At 36.0% G+C, this 22,568-nt stretch overlaps 1 protein-coding gene across 1 annotated transcript; it reads right to left on the bottom strand.

Annotated features, from left to right (window-relative positions):
• Window positions 1–3,318: 3,318 nt before the first annotated feature.
• LOC121366201 lies at window positions 3,319–22,505 on the bottom strand. The gene is made up of 7 exons (XM_041490740.1): window positions 22,404–22,505; window positions 13,301–14,201; window positions 11,553–11,718; window positions 10,598–10,669; window positions 8,947–9,210; window positions 6,267–6,307; window positions 3,319–5,770 (listed from the first exon to the last, which is right to left on the bottom strand). Exons 2-7 carry the CDS (start codon window positions 14,195–14,197, stop codon window positions 5,567–5,569), a joined length of 1,644 nt encoding a protein of 547 aa, XP_041346674.1. The 5' UTR covers window positions 14,198–14,201; window positions 22,404–22,505; the 3' UTR covers window positions 3,319–5,566.
• Between the last annotated feature and the right edge of the window lie 63 nt (window positions 22,506–22,568).

Below are 22,568 nucleotides of genomic sequence, written 5' to 3'. Positions count from 1 at the left end.
TCTCATTTATGTGTATTTAAATAAATATCTTAATTTTAGTTATTGGGTTTTTGTTGTTTATTGACTCATGCAACAGTTATTCATAAAATGAATTTGCTTGAGTGATCATTTGTAGGCAAACAACAGTTGGTTTTGGTGGCTTCTCGTGCTACTTTTCTTTTCTTTTTTTCAGAATACCAGTGTCTGTATATCCAATGCATACAGACACTGTTATTCTAAACAAAAAAAATGTGTTTAAATGTGTAATTTTTAGTCGTTAAAAAAGCTCCAAATTTAAATGGTTACAATGTCGACAAACTCGTGATGGTCCCTTGAAGTACATTACATTTATGAATAAGGACCCAGAGGAGTGTGAGAGGGTCCTATCCCATCAAACTTATGTGGAAATAAATGTAAATGTAGAATTTCCAAGTGTCAAAATAACTGTTAAACATCAATTAGCTGGAGTTTAAAATTTGCCAGCATGATGTTAAAATGGCTATACATTTCCTTGATTAAAAGTTATTAAATATAAGAGAAAAAAAATTGTTCACCAAATAACTGTTGAACAAATTGTTAAAGTGCAAATCATCATGTTTAGTAAAGACCAATATTTTTTTAAAACAATTTTGTTTTACCTTGAATATCCTTAAATATATACCTTGTGCAACAGGAACGTCTTTCAGGAGTATACATTATAACTGAAACATGGGCGTACATAGGGGGGGTTCGACCGAACTCCCCCTGAAATCACTTTTTTTATAATTTAATATATCTGACAATATATTTACTCAACATAGAAATATATGCCCAATATCTCTGCAATCTATTTTGGAACCCCCCTTTTCAAAATCCTATGTATTGGAACCCCCTTTTCAAAATTCTATGTACGCTCATGTGAAAGTAAGTGTCCTCGACTACCAAATGTTAAATGAAGATATGAGTTCTTGAGATGTTTTTTCTATCAATGAAATTTGAGCTTTGGTGTTGCATCCATGATACATCCAACAATGTACCAAAACTAATATTTTAAAATAAAAACAAATGTTATGAGACCATGGAAATAGTGTATGGAGCTGTGGTAAACATAAACACAAAAATTAAGAAATGTTTCTCCTTTACAAAGTAAAACGATGAGATTACTTTTCTGGCGACAACAGCATAAATTTTTGCTTAAAGGGACATTCCTGAGTTTGCTGCATTGTAAGATCTTTCTGACTAATAAAATAATTCTGCGATTAAACTTGCATATTAAATATATTTTCTTGTTTACAATATAAGTGTCTGTATATTCAATGTGTTTCTGATCGTCTTAATATTTGTAAGAAGCCCAAACAGGATTTTGTCTTCAAATAATTTCGTACATACGAAAAAACAATATTTTAGGAAATAAGATGAAATTTAACCTAGTACAAATATTAGAACAATCAGAAACACATTTAATATACAGCGACTAATATTTTATGCAGAAAAATATATTTGATATGTAATTAAAATCGTTAAAAAGTCTCAGTCGATAACATCTTAAAAAGTGCAGCAAACTCAGGAATGTTCCCTTTAACTTGAATTTTAAAATTTCATGTTTAAATCCATTTTTCACAAACTATAAGTCCAAGATCAATGAAACTTGGTACATAGTACATAGAATGGATATCATGATGTATGTAAACAAAAAATTAATTAAAACGTAATTTCTCCAAAAATTTCTAAAATAAAAACTTCATTTTGTGTCAATTTATCGATGTATAACAGTCACAAATCACTTCGCAATAAATTTGCAAAAAATTACAAACAATTCTTATAATTACAAACAGCACAACTTGTTTAAACCCACATAATTCATAAATCAGTTTCTAATGTTCTTCTCATGATCTGCTTTATGTAATGACATCCCATTTGACATAATGACATAATTTTCTGAGGTGTTTAGTTTAAAATACTTCACTACACTAGGCAATTTCATGCAGTTTGTGACAGTTGTACATCAATAAATTCATTACAAACAGTTTTTATATTATTACAAAGACAGGAGCTTGTGCAGAGGGTGGGCTATGGCAGTCGAACCCTCCCCTTGATCAAGCAAATAAAGCAAATGTTTTCTTTTTTTTCAATACTTTTCCGGGGAAGCATGTCTTAACCCCTCATAAATTTCGTTAGCCACAGTTTAGCAACCCCCCCCACCCCCTCTTCTAAAATGTAAATTGTATAAACGCGGACATTTTGTAATTATATAGATGTCACGGAATCTTTTGACATAATCTCTTCACACACATTACAATTAGCATCAATAGAACAAGTCATTACTACAAATATTGTGATGTAATGTGAAAATGCCACTGTTAAGAGGTAAAAGTGGTCAAACCTCAAAAACCCTACCTCACAGAAAGATCAGTCTTTAAAAATGTATGCACTGACCTAAATTATTGTTACAAAGTGTTACAAATAAAAAACAAAACACATTTTCAGTTAAATATATTTATATATAAAACATTAAAATTTTAACACTTGTTCCATAATAAAATTTGTCAGTAAAGTATATTTACAAAATATTACATATGAAAAAAATATATTTTCTATAAACAAAATAAAAATCATTATCGATGTACTTTTGGTAAATACTAATCAATACAGGGCAGTACCTTGCGTTGAAAACATGGGGCAATAGTAAAAAAATACCCCAAAAAACACACACACCAAAAACCCCCAAAAACAAACCTGCACAATAATACAGGGTCTTGTTTAACTAGACCAAAAAGGATGGGAGGGACACATTGGGATAGCAACTGCTGTCTTCGCTCCCCACCCCCATTAGTTACGGCAATGGAACAGCAGTTTAAGAAAATGCATAATACAGTCAGATCCATCATGGATGTCCGATCAATCTTGGATGTCGGTCAAACACTGAATAATACAGCAGGAAAACATATACTGAAGTGCATTGAAAATTCACAGGTCAAATTTGTAGTTGTGAGAACAGATACGAGAGAAAATAAAACAAATTTAAATACATTTTACTGCTTTCACTAGGCAGGACAAATTATTTTTAAAAAGTGTCATCATTCTAGATGGAAAGAAAGAAAGAAATGTTTTATTTAACGACGCACGCAACACATTTTATTTACGGTTATATGGCGTCAGACATATGGTTAAGGACCACACAGATTTTGAGAGGAAACCCGCTGTCACCACTACATGGGCTACTCTTCCGATTAGCAGCAAGGGATCTTTTATTTGCGCTTCCCACAGGCAGGATAGCACAAACCATGGCCTTTGTTGAACCAGTTATGGATCACTGGTCGGTGCAAGTGGTTTACACCTACCCATTGAGCCTTGCGGAGCACTCACTCGGGGTTTGGAGTCGGTCTCTGGATTAAACATTCCATGCCTCGACTGGGATCCAAACCCAGTACCTATCAGCCTGTAGATCGATGGCCTGCCACGACACCACCGAGGCCAGTAACAATATACATAAAGTATGTGGATTATATCTATTCGTGTGTATATATTTTGCCATTTATATGTATGTATATAAAACTGTATACCATATGAAATTTAAAAAATATTGTGAGACAGTGAGCTCAGGGCACCTCAACCCTGACACTGCCATTTTATATTCTGGGGACAATAAAAAAAAAAAAAAAAACCTAAAAAAACAGTATAAAAGCATCAAACGTGACCAACATGATTTTTATAAGTACAACTAAATGATGTTTAGAAAAAATTTAAAACAATATATAAAATAAAATACAAACTTTAAGGCACTTAACATTAAACGTATGTTTTGCTATACTTGCGAATACCAGTAAATGTTTCATAAAAGGTGATCAAACTTGCATAAAAATAATATACATCATCAATTTACTACATGAGTTGAATATAAATGATTAATACTAGCACTAATGTATTACACATATTTAAAGTAAAGGTTGCACACCACCATTCACTTTTACATTCATTTCAACATAATTTTGATTTCAAGAATATATTCTGTGAAAAATAATGAGAGGGCTATGTGAGTGCTATTTTTAAGAAGTCACTTAGTAACTATCAATATAGGTTGACAACAAACATTTTGAATTATCTGCCCTTTAACCAGAGCACTACTTCATTTTTGCTGTTATACAAGTGACAGCATATCACATTTTTAGTAATAAAAATAGCAAGTAATTTTAAACGAATGGATTATTTATATACTACAGAGATCAATCTACCTGTAATCATCAAAGAAATATCTGAAAAGGTATTTCAGTACTTTATATACAGTAGAATCACCTTGGGTCAAATACCATAGGGGAATCAGAATTTGTTTGACCCATCGGTTAGTTCGAGTCAGCTGTTCAGCAACCTCCGGGAGTGTAGAATAAAAGGGTTTGCTTAAACAAACATTCGGGACTAGTAGTTGTTTTCTGGATTCCAGCCAATGAAATTCTACTGTATATATTTTAATTAGGGGTGTAACGATATACTTGAATATTCGGTGCACCAAACAACAATCTGTATCGTAGTTGCATCCATATTCATCATTAGCTGAACCGAATACACAAATACATATTCACATGCATGTATGTAATGCTAACTGTACAATTTGTTTCTAATTCACACTAGCCAAAACGCAATATCGATTCGATTGTTTTGATAATGTCCAAACCAGCTTTGTAGTAGATCAAGCACAGGTCAGGTCAGGTCAGGTCATAGGGTTTTACATGCACATTCAGAGCAAGCTGTTGTAGCACACGCCTGTCATGGGCACAGGTGCTGGCCTCTGTCGGCTCCTCTGTCCAGGACAGGATCAAAGCACATAGACCAATCCTTTTTTATTCAATGCATTAGACTGGTACCATATGTGTACCTTGATTTCACTTCTGTCAAAAAACACCCATGATTATTAATCAGTTTTTACTTTAAACAAAACAACAACAAAAAACTATTCTTCCTTTCCACAAAACCTTTTCACGTTTGTATTCATGGATGTGAATACACATTTGTATTCGTTACCTCATATTTGTGATATGTATCATATTCACCACCATATGTATTCGTTACATCCCTAATTTTAATAAAGATCCTATTTCCTAAACCAGATGGTATGGAATGGTGATGTGATACATAAACAATAATTTTACTCATTATACATGTAGTCAGTGTAAATATTTCACAAACTGTAAACTTGGGTAATAGTTCTAACACAATCTAAATGTTACATGTTTATGTTTGTAAGACAGTTTTGAAGACAACATTGTCAGTTTTGATCACTGTAATCATAGTAAGATGAACACATTATAAATGTTATATACTTGGAACATACCACAGTCAGTCTGTTTCAATCACTGTAAAGGCAATCTAAATGTTGCACACAACGACAGTGTTGAACACACCACAATCACTGTAAATGTTACATATACCCACAGATGTGTTGTTTTGTTATGTTATGTTTGAATGTTGTTATGCCATGATGTCACTTGTATTATGTCATCTAACATGGGTACTGGTTTATGTGATATAAGTACTGTATCATTAAATACTATAAACATTCTCATGTAGAAATAAGTTAGTTACAAACAGATCAACAACAGCTGGAGGTTTCAGGCTACAAGTCATCAAGAATTTGTCTTCTGATCATTGCACGAGCCAAAATGCTGTTTTTGTAAGCAAGCTGTTCAAGCTGTCGCACCGTACGAGAGAAGCTTTTTGGTGATTCAACCTGTAAAGCTGGATTGGCATCCGGACTTGTAAGGAGAGGTCTTCTCGGTCTTAGGAAATATTGTTTTCTTTCGGAACTTGTGTTCTGAAACTGAAACGAGCTCTGAAAAGTTACTCATCAAAATTGGTTGAAAGATACACTGAATGTTTTTTTTTAAAACTGAAACTGTAAAATTAGCAAAGATATTCTTACATAATTGCATTTTGATTAACTGATTATTAGCAAATTTTCTAAGTTAATCATAATCATGATTTTTTTGTGTCAAATCTGAGCAAATTCTATTTTCTATTTTGACAAATTTGTTTCATAGTTTTTCTAAAGTTTCCAATTAATATCAAGTATGTATCAAGTATCACTGTACGTTAAACAGAAATATTAACAAAAAAATAAAAATCTTTAAAATCTGGAATTACATTTCAGTTGCTGAATTCAGCAATTCTGTCTCTTTTTTTTCCTGTGATCATGGAAAATTATTCTTGCAAATGAATGAAACTTGTAGTTTAAGGTAGAGTGCAGTAGTACCTAACTGCTGAACATGTTAGTCTTAGTACAAGATCTGATTTTCAATTGAACTATTAAATATTACCTGATCTGGTGTTGTACATCTGCTTCCTTTGCCTCTTGATCCTTAAATAAACAAAAATATTTTCTTTTAAAACAATGTACACAAAAAGAGCACAAATCTGACAAGTATATTGTATGCTGGTTCGTAACAGCACAGTTTGGTGTGTTAACTCAAGTTATATCCCCAAACCAGATTGCTAGACAAAAGTTTTGTTATCTGCAAAACTGACTGTAGACTTTCACAACTGTAGATTTTTTATGAAATTGACATTGTGAAATTATGTAAGCCAGTTCCAATCAGTGACAATAGCTTGGGTGAAAAATGCCTAAACCGGCACTTTGTGTCAGTCCCCTCTTGAATGTACTTTAATCAGATAAATAAAGCATGAGACAAGATGTAGCAGCAAACATATTTATAATTTTGATTAAAAAAATATGGTGCCAAAAATGTCAAACTAAGTTTTAACACTGGTTGATGTTTTGGTTTTTGTTCTTAAATGGCAATGAATGTAGTTCACAATATGAAATAAAGAACAGGTCCATTAACCTGACTACTGCAGGTGAGATATCTCGCCTGACGTCACGCCAGTCAACATACTGTACACCGTATACATATTTCCAGCTGTTTTGCACACAACACTCACCGGAAATGAATTATACAGTTTCCTGTAAATATTACTTTACACAATGGCTGCTTTAGTTTTTGTTTTTCAATGAAAAATACTTTGGAATTTTTAGTTAAAAAAGTGTTTTTTGGCAAGTATTTTCGCTTAACAACAATGGCGGCACGTCGCGGTCATTTTCAGGGAACGTTAGCGGATTGTGACAGCTAATTTGATAATAAATTTGACTGTTTTACCAACAACAAAAATCACCAAATATTGGGATATGATTCTTAGTTCTTTAAAATAAAATAAAATCTGGTCAGAAAACCAGTCATACTGTTATTGGGAATAATGAACATAAATACTGGACAAATGACCATAAGTAAACGCAACTTTTTAGATTTCTTCCCTAATTTTAATCAACACTAACTGATCTAAAATATTTTTAAAATTACAAAAACCCACAAAAATAAACTTTATTTTATGTATTTATAAAACATTTAAGTGAATATATACTCTTCAAAAGAAGAAACGCAAAACCACATTGTCGTAACATTTGGAGAATTGATTTAATTATTGAATGGTGAGTCCGATAATTACCAAATGTTGCAGGATTGTTCACAATTCACTCTAGTCCATTGTGAGTAAGTGATAGGACACACCACCAAGGTCAAGGTCATCAGGAGTCAATACCGGGTGTGGCCTCCGCGTGTGTTGACAACTGCCTGGCACCGCCTGCCCATTGAAGCAACCAGAGTACGGATGACGTCCCGGGGGATGGTGGCCCACTCGGCCTGCAAGGCTGCTGCCAGCTCGGGCAGGGTCTGGGACTGTGGTTGTCGCTGTCGGAGGCGTCGGTCCAACTCGTCCCATAGATGCTCAATTGGGTTCAAATCCGGTGATATCGATGGCCAAGGAAGGACATTAATGTTGTTGTTCTATAGGAAAGCCGTTGTGAGACGTGCTGTGTGAGGCCTGGCGTTGTCATGTTGGAACACTGCGTTGGCGTTGGCCATAACTGGAACGATGTGTGGCCGGAGGATCTGGTCAATGTAGCCCTGTGCATTCAGGTTGCCCTGCACGTGGACCAGGTCAGTTCTGCCAGTGTGTGAGATGGCTGCCCACACCATGACACTACCCCCGCCGAATCTGTCCACTTCCTGCACGCAGTTTGCCGCATAACGTTCACCACGACGCCTATACACGCGACATCTTCCATCATGACGTCGGAGCAGAAATCGGGACTCGTCACTGAACCACACCTGTCTCCATCGCAGTTGAGGCCATTGTCGATGAATCTGGCACCACTGCAGTCGGAGTCGACGGTGTTGTGGTGTTAAGATGACACCTCGAACTGGACGTCTGGCACGAATTCCTACCTCACGTAGGCGGTTCCGTACGGTCTGGTCGGATATCCTGCGCAAACCTGGTATTGCTGCGGCTGTGGAGGTGGCAGTAGTCAATCGTTCCCGAAGGTGGCGTACCCGGATGTAGCGGTCCTGCCCGGGGGTAGTGACCCGTGGTCGACCGGATCTAGGGAGGTCACGTGTTGATCCATGTTGCTGGTAACGGTCCCACAGTCTGGAGATGGTGCTTGGGGACACATGGAATGCCCTGGCAACGGCCGTTCTGGATTCGCCTGCGTCTAGTCGGCCGATGGCATTGTTTCTCTGCGGTTCACTGAGACGTGGCATGTCCTGGATTGTCAACTGTCGGCCAGATACAGAGGCCAGGCAAGCGAACACCCTGCACTTTTATACTGTCGGTGTTCATGTTGCACGTGCAGACAACGCACGTGCAGTGGTGACATGGTTTGCACGTGGCTGCGTTTTTGCGAATATTCACATTTTGGAACTTTATTGTACAGTAGCTGCGTTTTATCAAATGTAACCGTGGGAATGTGTTTGGGACATGCAATGACCTTATATTCACAAAGCATGAACCGGTAGGAAACATAAAATCGGAGTTATAACCCATTTGTACCCTTTTGCGTTTCTTTTTTTGAAGAGTATATGTGAGTCAAAATTATAAACATGTGGTTTTTGTCAAAAATTAATCCAGTAGTCTAAAAGGTTAATGTAGAATTAAGGACTGTACCTGAAGCTTGATTGTTCAAATATCCAGTTCTGATCCACGACTCCACGTGGTTTGACATCTCTCGGAGCGGCGTCGCTTGACGCAGGTCGTGGAGCTCACTCATCAGGCTGGACTTGGTGGGCGTGTCCAGCGTTTCCGTGCACCAGCTGTCAGTCTCAGACTCGCTGTGACACTTATCAATGATGAAGGTGTGGTCCGATTCCTCCCCATCAGAGTCAGACGCCCCACTGCTGACTGCAGAATCAGAAGAGGCCATGCTAGTTGCTGAAATAATGAAAATTATCAATAAAGATTGGGAGTTTTTGGGGGGGGTGGGTTTGTAGGTTTTTAAAAATATATATTGATATTAGTTGACATGGCACTTAAAGAGGATTTTTTAAATGTAAAATCAGTGGTAAAGTGCTTGCCTTAGGTCCTCTGTTTTATCTATGGAAGTAAAAATATATCTGATGTCTTGTTGCTAAATTCTGAGTCATGAGTAGCCTATATTGGCAGCAAATTTGCTCTCACTATCCAATATATAAAAATAACCAAAGACTAGACATCAAGAAGCCATGCTGAAGTATCATTAAATACAGATTTCTTTCTGAAGAGTAACATTTACATTTTATGTCTGTAACGTACACTGTGGTGAGACCAAATTAAATAAAACACAACTGTGTTACAATATTTATTAATGTTGCTACCCACCCACCTTTTTTTTTTATCCATGCTCAGAGCTGCCAACCCCAAGCCACCAGTGACATTAGCATGCATGACAAGCTGAGCGTAGCAAATGATATTTGAGCGTAGCATGGCCGAATAGCAGCAAAAGAAAACTCCAAATAACTACGTCATAATAACCACAAACGACTGGGTCATGCTATTTTTGGCATAGATAATGCTTGTTGTCGGTTAAGGGATATGGATATACCCGAAATGTAACAAATGTTGTCAAATAAATCAGGTGATTTGAACAAGATTATGAATGACTAGAATAAACCCAAAATTAACTGTTGGGCGATGATGTGATCAATACTAAATTTGAATGCTTATATTCTTATTTCAAGTTAAAATTAAAATTACTCTATTCCTAACTGGCATACGTTCACATGCAATTTTCTATATTCATGGCATGCAAGCGTAACATAACTAAAGAACAGTTCTTTGAAGGTTTTATAGTACGCGACACTGGGGTCGGCCTACAGTAAAACTACATGTCTGTTATTGAATACATTTTACTACAACTGTTTTACAATGGTTCTTAATCTGCAAATTATACTTTTATATGTTGGAATAAAAATAAAAAAAAGCCATAGAAATGAGGAATTCAGTTTTTAGTTACTGTATTCCAAGATTATGTCCAATTGTAGTATAATTGCCAGAAATCGCCCGCTTTTCGACTGTACTCTGTAGACCTGTAATTTGTGATAAAGATGAAACGTATACACTTGCAAAATAAAACATAATTCGTTAAGAGAAACTTTGGCCAAATACACTAATCATCCAGTTATATTTATCTGTTGCAAAAGTTATTACTGGTTTTCATTAGCGTATCATACAGGATTTTTTTCAACTGAGCGTAGCAACTTGGGCATGAGCATAGCAAACGTCGACTAAGTGTAACAAACTATGCCCTAATTGTAAAAAGAGAAAAAGGTTTTCAACATACAGTCAGCTACAGCTTGCTCTGGTCCCAAAATTACAGCTTTTCCATTTAAAATACTGTTCAGGTTGGAGGATCCTGAAATTGTTAATAAAATTGAAAAGATACATGACATTAAAAGAAAAACAAAAAGGTGTGTACAAGTATTTATTTGTAGTAGTAGTAGTAGTAGTAATAGTAATAGTAACTATATTTGCATGCCTATATAGTTTCAAGGTTCAGGAACGTCCATCCCAAGCCAAATTTCTGGCATGGCCAGCAGTTAGGCTTGGGACAGAAGGGTATTTACTTTGAATGGACAATTTTGCTTCAGTTAATCTAAAAGGAAAGGGGAATAATTTAGAATGTCAAGCAAAATAGTATGCTATACCTAAAATATAGTTATTTATCTTGACACAAAATTTATTTATTTGTAATATGACCTTTAAATAATATTAGTACCTAAATATGAAGATGTTTTTAAATCTTCAACCAATTTTGCTGACAGCTACATATTTTGTGAGTCCAATGTGCACATATTTACTATAGATGATAAAGCACTTCTACAATATTTGATAAAAATGTATGGGTGAACTGCTGTTTGCCTTTATAATCATGCAGAGCAGGATGTAGCCCAGTGGTAAAGTACTTGCTTGATGCGAGGTCAGTTTGAGATAGATCCCTGTCGGTGGGCCCATTGGGCTATTTCTCGCTCCAGCCAGTGCACCATGACTGGCATATCAAAAGCCGTGGTATGTCCTGTCTGTGGGATGGTGCCATATATAAAAGATCCCTTTTTGTATTGGGAAAAATGTAGTTGGGTTTCCTCTGATGACTACTTGTCAGCATTACCAAATGTTTGATATCCAATAGCCGATGATTAATTAATCAATGTGCTCCAGTGTAGTCATTTAAACAAAACAAACTTTTTTTAATAATCATGCTGAATTTATTTATTTAGTGATATTAAAAATCATTTTACCAAGCATCAGTTTCTTAAGGTCAGAGTTCTGTTTGCGGATCTCCACAAGGAGCTGGTTATTCACGGTTGCCAGATCTTGATATCTGTAGGCACAGACGGCCAACACGAGGACAGCAGCCAGTGCGGAAAGTTTCCGGAACAGTCTCTGGTGGGTGTACAGGGTTTTCTGATGTAAGAGAAAAACATGCATGTATCCAAGCATTGAATACAGGGATTCTTCTGTAATAGAATTCAGCAGAATTGTAAACATGATTTAATATAGATATTTTGGGATTCCTTATGTGGCTGACCCAAAATCTGAGATTTACGGAAGCACGGATTCCTGTTAAATTTGATGGAAATTAATAAATTAGGGAGGAAGAAATGTTTTATTTAAAGACACACTCAACACATTTTATTTACAGTTATATGGCATATGTTATATTAACATATGGTTACGGACCACACAGATATACAGAGAGGACACTCGCTGTCACCACTTCATGGGCTACTCTTTTCGATTAGCAGCAAGGGATCTTTTATATGCACTATCCCATACAGCCTTTGATATGCAAGTCGTGGTGCATTGGCTGGAACGAGAAATAGCCCAATGGGCCCACCAATGGGGATCGATCCTAAACCGACCACGCATCGAGTGAGCGATTTACCACTGGGCTACGTCCCACCCCATAATAAATTAGGGATCACATAAATACGAACAGAAAATAGTGACTGCAAGCAAAACCCTCGATCCATAGTGTCAGAGAATGACACCTGTTATAGGCAGTCAGTTTGACACTAATGGTGTTTAATGCTAAATTACAACTCTGTATGAAATACATTACTATGCTATTAATAAATTAATTTGGTTTACAATTCTGTATCCCCATATTTGTTTCCATCAGTATACATGTATTTATCCTATAACTTACCCATGATATCCATGTCATAAACCCATGTGATAATTTAGTGTATTAACCCGGTTAATAATGGTATGCAAATTTGCAAGGTCTCTAGGTAATGTGTTGCTGTGGATGGGTCATTTGCGTACAAGCCAACAAGACCTGTGTACCTGAGTGTAATGTTTTTAAAATATTTAGTTAAAATCCATGACATCAAATTTATTTGTGCTAATTGTGATGACGTCATATTACCGATGGTGGTGACTTTAGTACTGTGATTTACTAAAAAATTTAATTAATATGTTATTTTAGAAGTGTTACAGGAGAAATAGAATTTGTTACTCGTGTTTTTTAATATGTAAAATATCAACCTCGTCTAGTTAAAAAATACTCGTGACGAATCCTCTATATAAATACAAAAACACAAATAACATCATTACACTTTTTTCTACTACTATCAATGTGCTTACAGGTACTAGATTTGTGCTGTTGGTTTAATTAAAATATATAAAGACATTTTGTCAAATACGTTTCAGTAATGGATACCATTTGCCTGGAAGTAATGAACATGTGTCTAAACAAACATCATGAAGCATAACATGTATTAACTGTATACATATTATTAGTAGTTTATTTTATGTATCTAGAGGAATATCCTTGTAACCCTCCAGTACTAAAAATTAATGTGATTCGTCGATATTACTTTTTAAAAATGGAGTCTCACTCACATATTCTCATCACATAAAACCTAGAAATAACTCACTTAATTTGATACAGTATAAACCTGAATTAATATTTGATATTTTAAAAAGATTCAAGTTACCGAAATAAAATTGAAAATAACTAGTAAGTTATATTAAAACAAACCTCATCACTTTCGAATTCAGCGTCTCCATTTCTGAAAATCCCAAGATACCAAGGTACCAGCACTTGCTCGGCCAACATATTCACCGTCATGATTCCAAACAGCCAGAACCTTGCACTGCTGGTCCGAGACGTCGACGTCAGTAAATAACTCACAACAATACTCAACGTGTAATATATCACAGAGTAGAAACCGGAAAACTCCCCTAGAACCATATGCTGGAGTTTGGAAATACGATCAAAGACATCTGTTATCAGCATTCGTTGTTCCTGGGTCGTCTTCTTGAAGTCTTCAAACATGCTGTGGATGTTGTTGGATGACTGCGAAATGATGTCGCTCAGATTGGCTGCGTTGTTGAGAATCTGTTCCTGGGTCTTCATGCTCTTGTTCTGCTGTTTCATCATCTTATTCTGTAAGTCATACGACTCCTCCAGCTTGGACGCCACGTGGGACGAACTGACAGACAAGCGGTCGATGGTCGTCTCTGTCTGTTCATGCCAAACCTGAGCCTGCAGGAAATAACAGATGTTTTGTGTGTGTGTGAAGAATGTCGTGAAAGATCCACGGTCTACATCCTTCATGTGAGTGGTACATTCGTGAACAGGTTGTGATGTGTCGCAGTCGTAAACGTCACGTCCCTGGACCTGCAGAAAGCAGTTTAAATAGGCTAGAGCTAGTCTACTCTGTATGTCGTCGGTCAGTCGCTTACAACCAGTCTGAATTGTAACCATGGCATTCTTCCAGCACGTTCCATATCGTGGCATCTCTGATCTTTGTTGCATAAGCTCATATGCCTGTTTTCCTGCACTGACTCTGTCTGTATCTATACCAGTGATATCACACCAACACAATCCAGTCATCACCAAAATCAAAGCAATATATTTCATGGTGTTCTCCATTGGTCTGAAAAACATAAAAGATATAAATTATGTGATCGCATAAAAATGAGAAGTAAATATTAGATTTATAAGATATTATTACTTGTGGCATTTGAAAGATACTAACAGCAAAGGCAAGTCTTGAAATAGTAAAATATAGCCTGCTCTTATTATTTTTTAAAAGAGAAATAGGTCCTGCTTGAAAAAAAATATGGCCAGCGTGAGATAAGGGTTTCAGACTGGTTTTTGGTGTGTAAAAAAATTTAGGACAGGTCTCTGAGATTGATTTTAGAGAAATATGGAATTAAAATACATGTACAACACAATCATGAGCTACATAGCAGAAATGATTGTACTAATAAATCTCTCTGAAACATGACCTTCAATGTTTTGGGTGGTTTTAGTTGGTGAATATCTTTTTTACTGGCTAAGTCTAATGTATACACTGACTGTTAATGCTACAGTCACATATCCACCAATTCAGGATATGGCCCCCGTACGGGCCCAAATTTTGGGGAAAATTAGAAAAATCTCATGGCAGCCACGGCTATCCTGTGGACGCCTTGGCGTTCATTCCTTACAGTAAGGCACATCGGAAGCTTTTAGCGTGAGTTAAAAGTTCCCGATGTGTCATAGAATTTTTTACTGGCCGTAAGCCCATAGACACATTGTATACAGCATCGCAAGGGCCCAGTACGGCCCCCACAACATTCGTACGGATGTTGTACGATTTTGGGATGGAATTTTGGGCCTCTCAAATCGTATGGCACCCATACAATTTCTAAGATCATCGTACGAATATCTTACAATGTCCGTCACGAGCCCCATACGATGTGTAAAATCGTATAGGTATCTCATGGCTCTGTCCGATTCCTGTGTGGTGTCCGTAGGATTATCCTGCGGTACCCTTGCAGTTTACACACGGGCGCCTTGCGACTGGAGTTGAGAAAACTTTAAAGGGCACGCGCGCAAGCCCCACCGAATATGTGACGGCTACATACGGATATCACAGACCCCCTAGCGATACCCCCCCGATTTCCTGATATCATAGAAATCCACCGTAGGTGGATATGTGACTGTAGCATAAAGAACACATTTCATCAGTTGATTCATTAAATAAACAAGATATAAACATAACTATATATTTTATTTTTTATTTTAGTATTTTTAGAAACTTTCCGCTTTTATATGATTTCCTCAATTCTGATTGGACGACGTCGAAGAACTGAATGTTATCCTTTGATAAACCTCAGAAAATGAAGTCATCATGCCAGCTGGGATGTCATTACGTAAAGCAGATCATGGAAAGGATGCTAGCAGCTAATTTATGTGTATTTTAACTAAATATGGTATGTCATGGCGCTTGTGCATACATTTTAGAAGAGGATGAGGGGCTAAACTGTGGCTAGTGAAATTTATGAGTGCTTTCCCGAAAAAGTATTGAAAAAAAAGGAGAAAATTTGCTTGATCATGGGAGGGTTTGACTGCCGTGACCCACCCTTTTCACAAGCTCCTGTCTTTGTAATTATATAAAATCTGTTTGTAATTTTTTTAATGAATTTATCTATGTACAACTGTCACAAACTGTATAAAATTGCGTAGCATAGTGAAGGATTTTAAACTAAACACCTCAGAAAATGATGTCATTACGTCAAATGGGACGTCATTACATAAAGCAGATCAAGGGAAGAACATTAGAAACTGATTTATGAATTATGTGTAGTTTTAACCAAATAAGTTGTGCTGTTTGTAATTATAAGAATTGTTTGTCATTTTTTGCAAATTTATCGATGTATAACAGTCACAAATTTAGCAAAGACCTATGCCAAGGAAAGTGACATTACCATCACAACAACTCAGATGAAAGAAGCACAAAGGGAACAAAAAGAAACGGCAAGTAGAGCTACCCCGCAAGATTCCATGACGAATAGTATAACTCTACCAGAACTTGAAAATGCCGTCAAACATCTAAAAAATAAGAAATCTCCAGGACTGGATGGTATTACTAATGAAATGCTAAAACATTGCTCAATCCAAGCTGTTGGAAATTTTCAATCTAAGCTGGTCTGAAGGCAAGGTGCCACAAATCTGGAAAGAGGCGGTGATGATACCCATACTGAAAAAAGGTAAAAACAAACAAACGGCAAGCAGCTACAGACCCATCGGCCTAACTAGCTCTGTCTGCAAGACCCTAGAGCACATCATCAACCATCGGCTTCAACAGTTCTTCGACACTGAGAACATCATCACCCAAGAACAGGCAGGATTTAGACAATTCACCAGCCCAGAAGACCAGGCCACCTACCTGTCACAAGTAATCGAAGATGCTTTCCAAGCACAGAAGGTGTTCTTGCCTCCTTCATTGATGTGCAAAAGGCCTTTGACAACAAAAGAGCGAGAGTAATGGTAGATGGCCAACACAGCAAGAAAGTACTCATACGCCATGGAGTACCTCAGGGAGGAGTAGTCACTTACTCTCTTAATCATCTTCATCAATGACCTGGTCACACAACTACCCAAAGGGATACATGCAGCACTATATGCAGATGACCTAGTTTTGTGGTGCTCGTGGAGTATGCAACAACAGCAACATATCCTCTCCAGTATGAGGACCAACAGACATACCTGGGGGTCACTTTGTCAAGAGACAGACCTGGAAACCACAAGTGGAGAAAGCCAAAGCCAAAGCATGAATAAAACTTGCCATAATGAGAAAACTAAAGTACTAATCAAAATTATACCCAGGTGATTTTCCACTCTCATATATTATTTATGAAAATCCCTGGAATAAAAACCATAACAATGTGTCAGTATTATCATGACCTGTTACGGTATTCAAACAACTGTTAAAAAAAATGATAATAAATGACCTGTTATAGATAGAAATATGAGATGTATTTATAATTTTACTGCAAAACATATGTAAATTGAAACGGACTATAACACCCAGGTTGATATTGATTACACCTGACAGGTGAAATCACAAGTACTAAGCTAAGCAGAGGGGTGGTCTCAAAATTTATTGGTCCTTAAAACAACATGTCTGTGTAACTCGGCCATTTGGTCCACTCTGTAATCAGTTTTGATTGTGTTCGCAAACAATTCTTATTTGTCTCTACTTAGAATTATCTCATTTAACTAATCAATCAATCCGGATAATGCGACTAATGTATAGTAGAGTTGAAAAAGTAAGTCAAATGATTTCTCCCATCCAAGACAAAAGGGAAGACATTTCATAAAAATGTGAGAAGTGAACCAGAAATTGCTTACATGTATAAACATAAACAGATCCTAACCATAAGACATGGGAGAAGCAAAAGCATCAACTACTCCCGTCACACCCAAATCTTTGAATTCAGACAAAAATAATGGAAATGCTTGGGCAAAACTAGCTGATCTGAACACTTTTCTCCATGTTTTTCCATCATTCTATTAACAATGTGAGTTGTAATCTGTAATCCATGTAAAAAGAAACAGTGATTACTTTGGAAATCTATATACATGTAGATGATTGGATGAATAAATGTTGTTATGCAGATTCTGGCATCCACATGAATAATCGTAAGGTCAAAATGGTTTAGGGGCCGTCCATAATTTTCAACATTTTAACGAGCGTACAAACCATACACGGGGGGAGGGGGTTAAGGGGCCAGCATACACTTTTTGTGAAAATTAAAAATGTCGATCAACATTTTTCATTTGGGGATGTACACTTTTAGGTTGGAGGGAGGTGGTCAAAAGTGTACTCTTTGTACACTTGTGAAAATGTTGAAAATTATGGACGGCCCCTTACCAATCTTCTGTATTGAGAATTTAAAGCATGGCTGATCTTGGCAATGAAAAAAACCCAGTTTGTTTTGTTTAATGACACCACTTGAGCACACTGATTTACTAATCATTGGCTATTGGATGTCAAACATTTGATAATTCGGACATATATCTTAGAGAGGAAAACCCGCTAAATTTTTCCATTAGTAGCAGGGGATCTATTATATGCACCATCCCACAGACAGGACAGCACATATCACGGCCTTTGATATGCCAGTCGTGGTGCACTGGCTAGGACGAGAAATAGCCCAATGGGCCCACCGACGGGGATCGATCCGAGAGCTTTACCACTGGACTATGTCTCACCCCTGACATAATAAAGTAAATAAAAACAAAAACAATGACAACAAGCACTTAATGATTCTCGGGTGGGCGGGAAGTAGCCCTGTGGTAAAGCGCTTGCCTGATGCGCAGTCAGTCTAGGATTTCAACATTGCATTCAATCTGCTGGCCATTCAGAATGCCAACTTATTTCAAATCGGCTGGCAGGAAGTGAATTGGCCTATAATTTGTAGCTTCAGTTTTGTCACCAGATTTGAAAATTGGAGTAACTTTAGCATTTTTAAAACACTGTGGATAAATACCACTGTCTATTATTTTGTTAAAAATAAATGTTCATGAAGAAGCAATTGCCAAGACAACTAACGTAAGTATTCATGGACCTAAGTTGTCATCTCCAGATGATTTACTGACATTTACGTTTTTAAGCTCATTATAAAGCTCATTTATAAAGCTCACATATTTAATTACTTCTTTACTTCTAGTATTGAAAATCTGAGAAATAATTCTGGATATGATATGCCAAATCTCGAGAAAGTGGAACATTTTGCAAAGGATAGACTCCCTAATGAGAAAAAGTTTAAGATAGCTCCTGTACAAATAAATGAGCTTTATAATGAGCTTAAAAACTTAAATGTCAATAAATCATCTGGAGATGACAACTTAGGTTACATAAAATGAATGAAGGCAATGTAAATGGAGTCATATTTCTTGATTTCAAAAAAGTTTTTGATGTTGTGGACCATTCAATTCTGATTCAAAAGTTAAACATTTATGGCTGCAATTTGCAAAGGGAATTCTCTTAATTTGTTCCAATCTTATTTAAGTAACAGAACACAGCAAGTCACTATAGGAATAGCAACATCAAAACCTAAGTCCATTATATATGGTGTTCCACAGGGTTCAATAATAGGACCTCTTCTCTTTATATTGTACATAAATGATCTTCCACTATACATTGAACATTGTAACACAAGTATGTATACAGATGATTGAATAATGTTCACGTCAGGGGAAACTGTTACTCAAATTCAAGATAAACTACAGCAAGATCTGAATAGTGTAGGAAAATATTCATAAACACAAAAAAGACCAAATATATGACTATAGGAACAAGACTAAAAGTTACAATCCAAAATGATATTTCTCTTATAATAAATTCAGAATGTCTGCAACACACTGTTTGTGAAAAACGTTTAGAAATCAAAGTTGATAATAATTTAAAATGGACAAATCAGGTTGAACGTGTGTTCCTTGATCTCTAAACGTTTGTATCTTTTATCGAAAATCATTAGGTATTTAAATTTAGATGCAAGAAAACTTTTCTACAATGGGTATATTTTACCACTCATCAATTACTGCTGTGTAATTTGGGGAACTGTAATCAGGATGGATTAGAACATTTACTAAAACTGCAAAAGAGAGCTGCAAGGATGATATTAGATGTAGATCCTATTACTCCATCTGCCACACTATTTAAACAGTTAAAATGGATGACAATGGAAACACGAATCCACTATCACAAATGTTTACAAATTTATAAATGTCTATGCAATGAAGCCTCAAACTATCTGTCAAACTTATTAATATATGTTGGAGAAAACAATCCCTACAACCTTCGAAATGTAGATGATAGAAATCTATTAATTCCAAAACCTAAAATGTCTTTATATAAACATGCTTTCAGTTACTCTGGACCAGTACTTTGGAATCAGTTACCTAAAGCTATCCGATCATCGCCAAATACTGCTGTTTTTTAAATAGACTCAAGAAATATTTTCTAAAATAATATCATTTGTACATATTTTTACTGCCATATATGTATTCTTTATTTGTTCATAAAAATTATGTATTGTAATTCTGTATTGTTTGTACCTGAGGGCCTCAGAGAAGATTAGCTTTTGCTGTATTACCCTCACTAAATAAAGAATATTATAATCAGCCAATTTAAAAGAAGTTGGCAGTATGATTGGTCATCAGGTTGAAAGCCATAATGAGAGTCGTTTAGGGGATAGTGCTTCCATTTTAGAAAATGGGCCAAATTTCAAAACAATTTGTTGAACATTTATAATCAGTGAGAAGATCACGTTAAATATCATGATGAGGTCAACTTGGTCACAGCACTCCAGATACGTGTATCAGATTAAATTTTAATTTGTAATCCCTGTTTAGCGAAATAAGGTCGCCTGTAAATCTGTGATAATATGCCTTTAAATTTAATAAGGGGTGGCCATGTAGCCCAGTCGTAAAGCACTTGCTTGATAAGCGGTCTAGGATCGATCCCCATTGGTGGGCTCATTGGGCTATTTCTTGTCCCAGCCAGTGCACCACGACTGGTATATCAAAGGCTGTGGTATGTGCTACCCATAAAAGGAAATGTTTTATTTAACGAGGCACTCAACACATTTTATTTACGGTTATATGGCGTCGGACATATGGTTAAGGACCACACAAATATTGAGAGGAAACCCGCTATCGCCACTTCATGGGCTACTCTTTTCGATTAGCAGCGAGGGATCTTTTATATGCACCATCCCATAGACAGGATAACAAACACACCACAGCATTGCTGCACTGGCTGGAGCAAGAAATAATGGGCCCACCGACGGGGTACAGGCTAAAACGGAACCGTGCCAAAACGGAACCATTTTCTTTGGCGAAAACGGAACCATTTTTGTTGGCGAAAACGGAACCTATCATGGCTAAAACGGCACCATATATAAATATATATAACTTCTCTTATTTTTAATTTCAGTATTAGGGTAGGAACCGTAGACACTTTCAGAATTTTGTAACAATCACATATATTTATAGCTGTAGTGATGGAACACATCCCAAATAATGATAATGTAAAAAAAAAAAAATTCAAAAATATTACTCTGACCCCCCCAAATCAAACTTTTTGTAATCAAGGGCAGTAACACCATTTGGCAAAAAATTATACAAGACCTAAAAAAATTGGCACAGTGCTAATTATTTAACTTGGTGCCTTATTCTGGGTTAGAATACATCAGTAACCATTAAAAGCATCATTATTTCTTCATTAATTGTGTTATTTTATCCAAATTGGTTTTAAATTTAAATTTATCTGATGGAACCACGTAAATAAATTTACCTGACCTGAAGATTGTTTGTGCAACTATCAGAAGTGACACAAAAACATTTCTTTTTTCTTTTAATAAATAAGTTTTTATTTGAGTTAAGTTGTTTTGTTGAGTTTTTTTGGCTTATTTACTATTCTCAAATAAAATTCAATTATGGTGCCGTTTTAGCCATAAATTTTGGTGCCGTTTTAGCCAACACAGGTTCTGTTTTGTCCAATTTGATTCCGTTTTCGCTTGGTGCCATTTTGGCACGGTTCCGTTTTAGCTATAACCCCACCGACGGGGTGGTGCATAATCAAAAAATGTTGCGGATTTCCTCTCTAAGACTATGTTAAAATTACCAAATTTTTGACATCAAACAGCCAATTATTAATAAATCAATGTGTTCTAGTGGTGTCGTTAAACAAAACAAACAAACTGTTTTAAATTAATAAACTTAAAGGGACATTCCTGAGTTTGCTGCATTGTAAGATGTTTTTGACTAATAAAATATTTCTACGATTAAACTTACATATTATATATATATTTTCTTGTTCAGAATATCAGTGTCTGTATATTCAATGTGTTTCTGGTCATCTTAATATTTGTAAGACGCCCAAACTGGATTTTGTCTTCAAATAATTTCATACATATGAAATAACATTTTAGGAAATAAAATTAAATGTAACAAAGTAAAATTATTAGAACGATCAGAAGCACGTTTAATATACAGCCACTAATATTTTATACAGAAAAATATATTTGAGATGTAATTACAATCGTTAAAAAGTTTCTTTTAGTCAATAACATCTTAAAAATTGCAGCAAACTCAGTAATGTCCCTTTAAAGTTAGTTTCACTTTATCATTTTATGTTCAAACTCATGACAACTAGAACTGCAATGCAATTCTGAACGACTTCAACCTCTACGCATTTTTCAACTTTTATAGTTGAAAATTTGTCTTCCTCATTATAATTATAAAATTATATATATTCTCTAATGACAAAAAAATACAAAATTAAAACAACCCAGCATACACGTTTGACAGACGATGAACAAACTCTTTTCATAAATTCTGCCAACAATCGACTGGTTTTACTAACATTCCGCTGTTTAGATAATGAAACAGAGAAGCAGACAAATATCAACGGTGATACGGTCTAAAGGGTTCTTCGGAACTAGGTCAGAGCTTCTATCGGAAA

This window comes from Gigantopelta aegis, chromosome 3 (genome assembly GCF_016097555.1).
Source record: "Gigantopelta aegis isolate Gae_Host chromosome 3, Gae_host_genome, whole genome shotgun sequence".
NCBI classification, from domain to species: domain Eukaryota; kingdom Metazoa; phylum Mollusca; class Gastropoda; order Neomphalida; family Peltospiridae; genus Gigantopelta; species Gigantopelta aegis.
The sequence above is the reverse complement of the archived record's forward strand: the minus strand, read 5'-3'. Positions and strand labels throughout refer to the sequence as shown.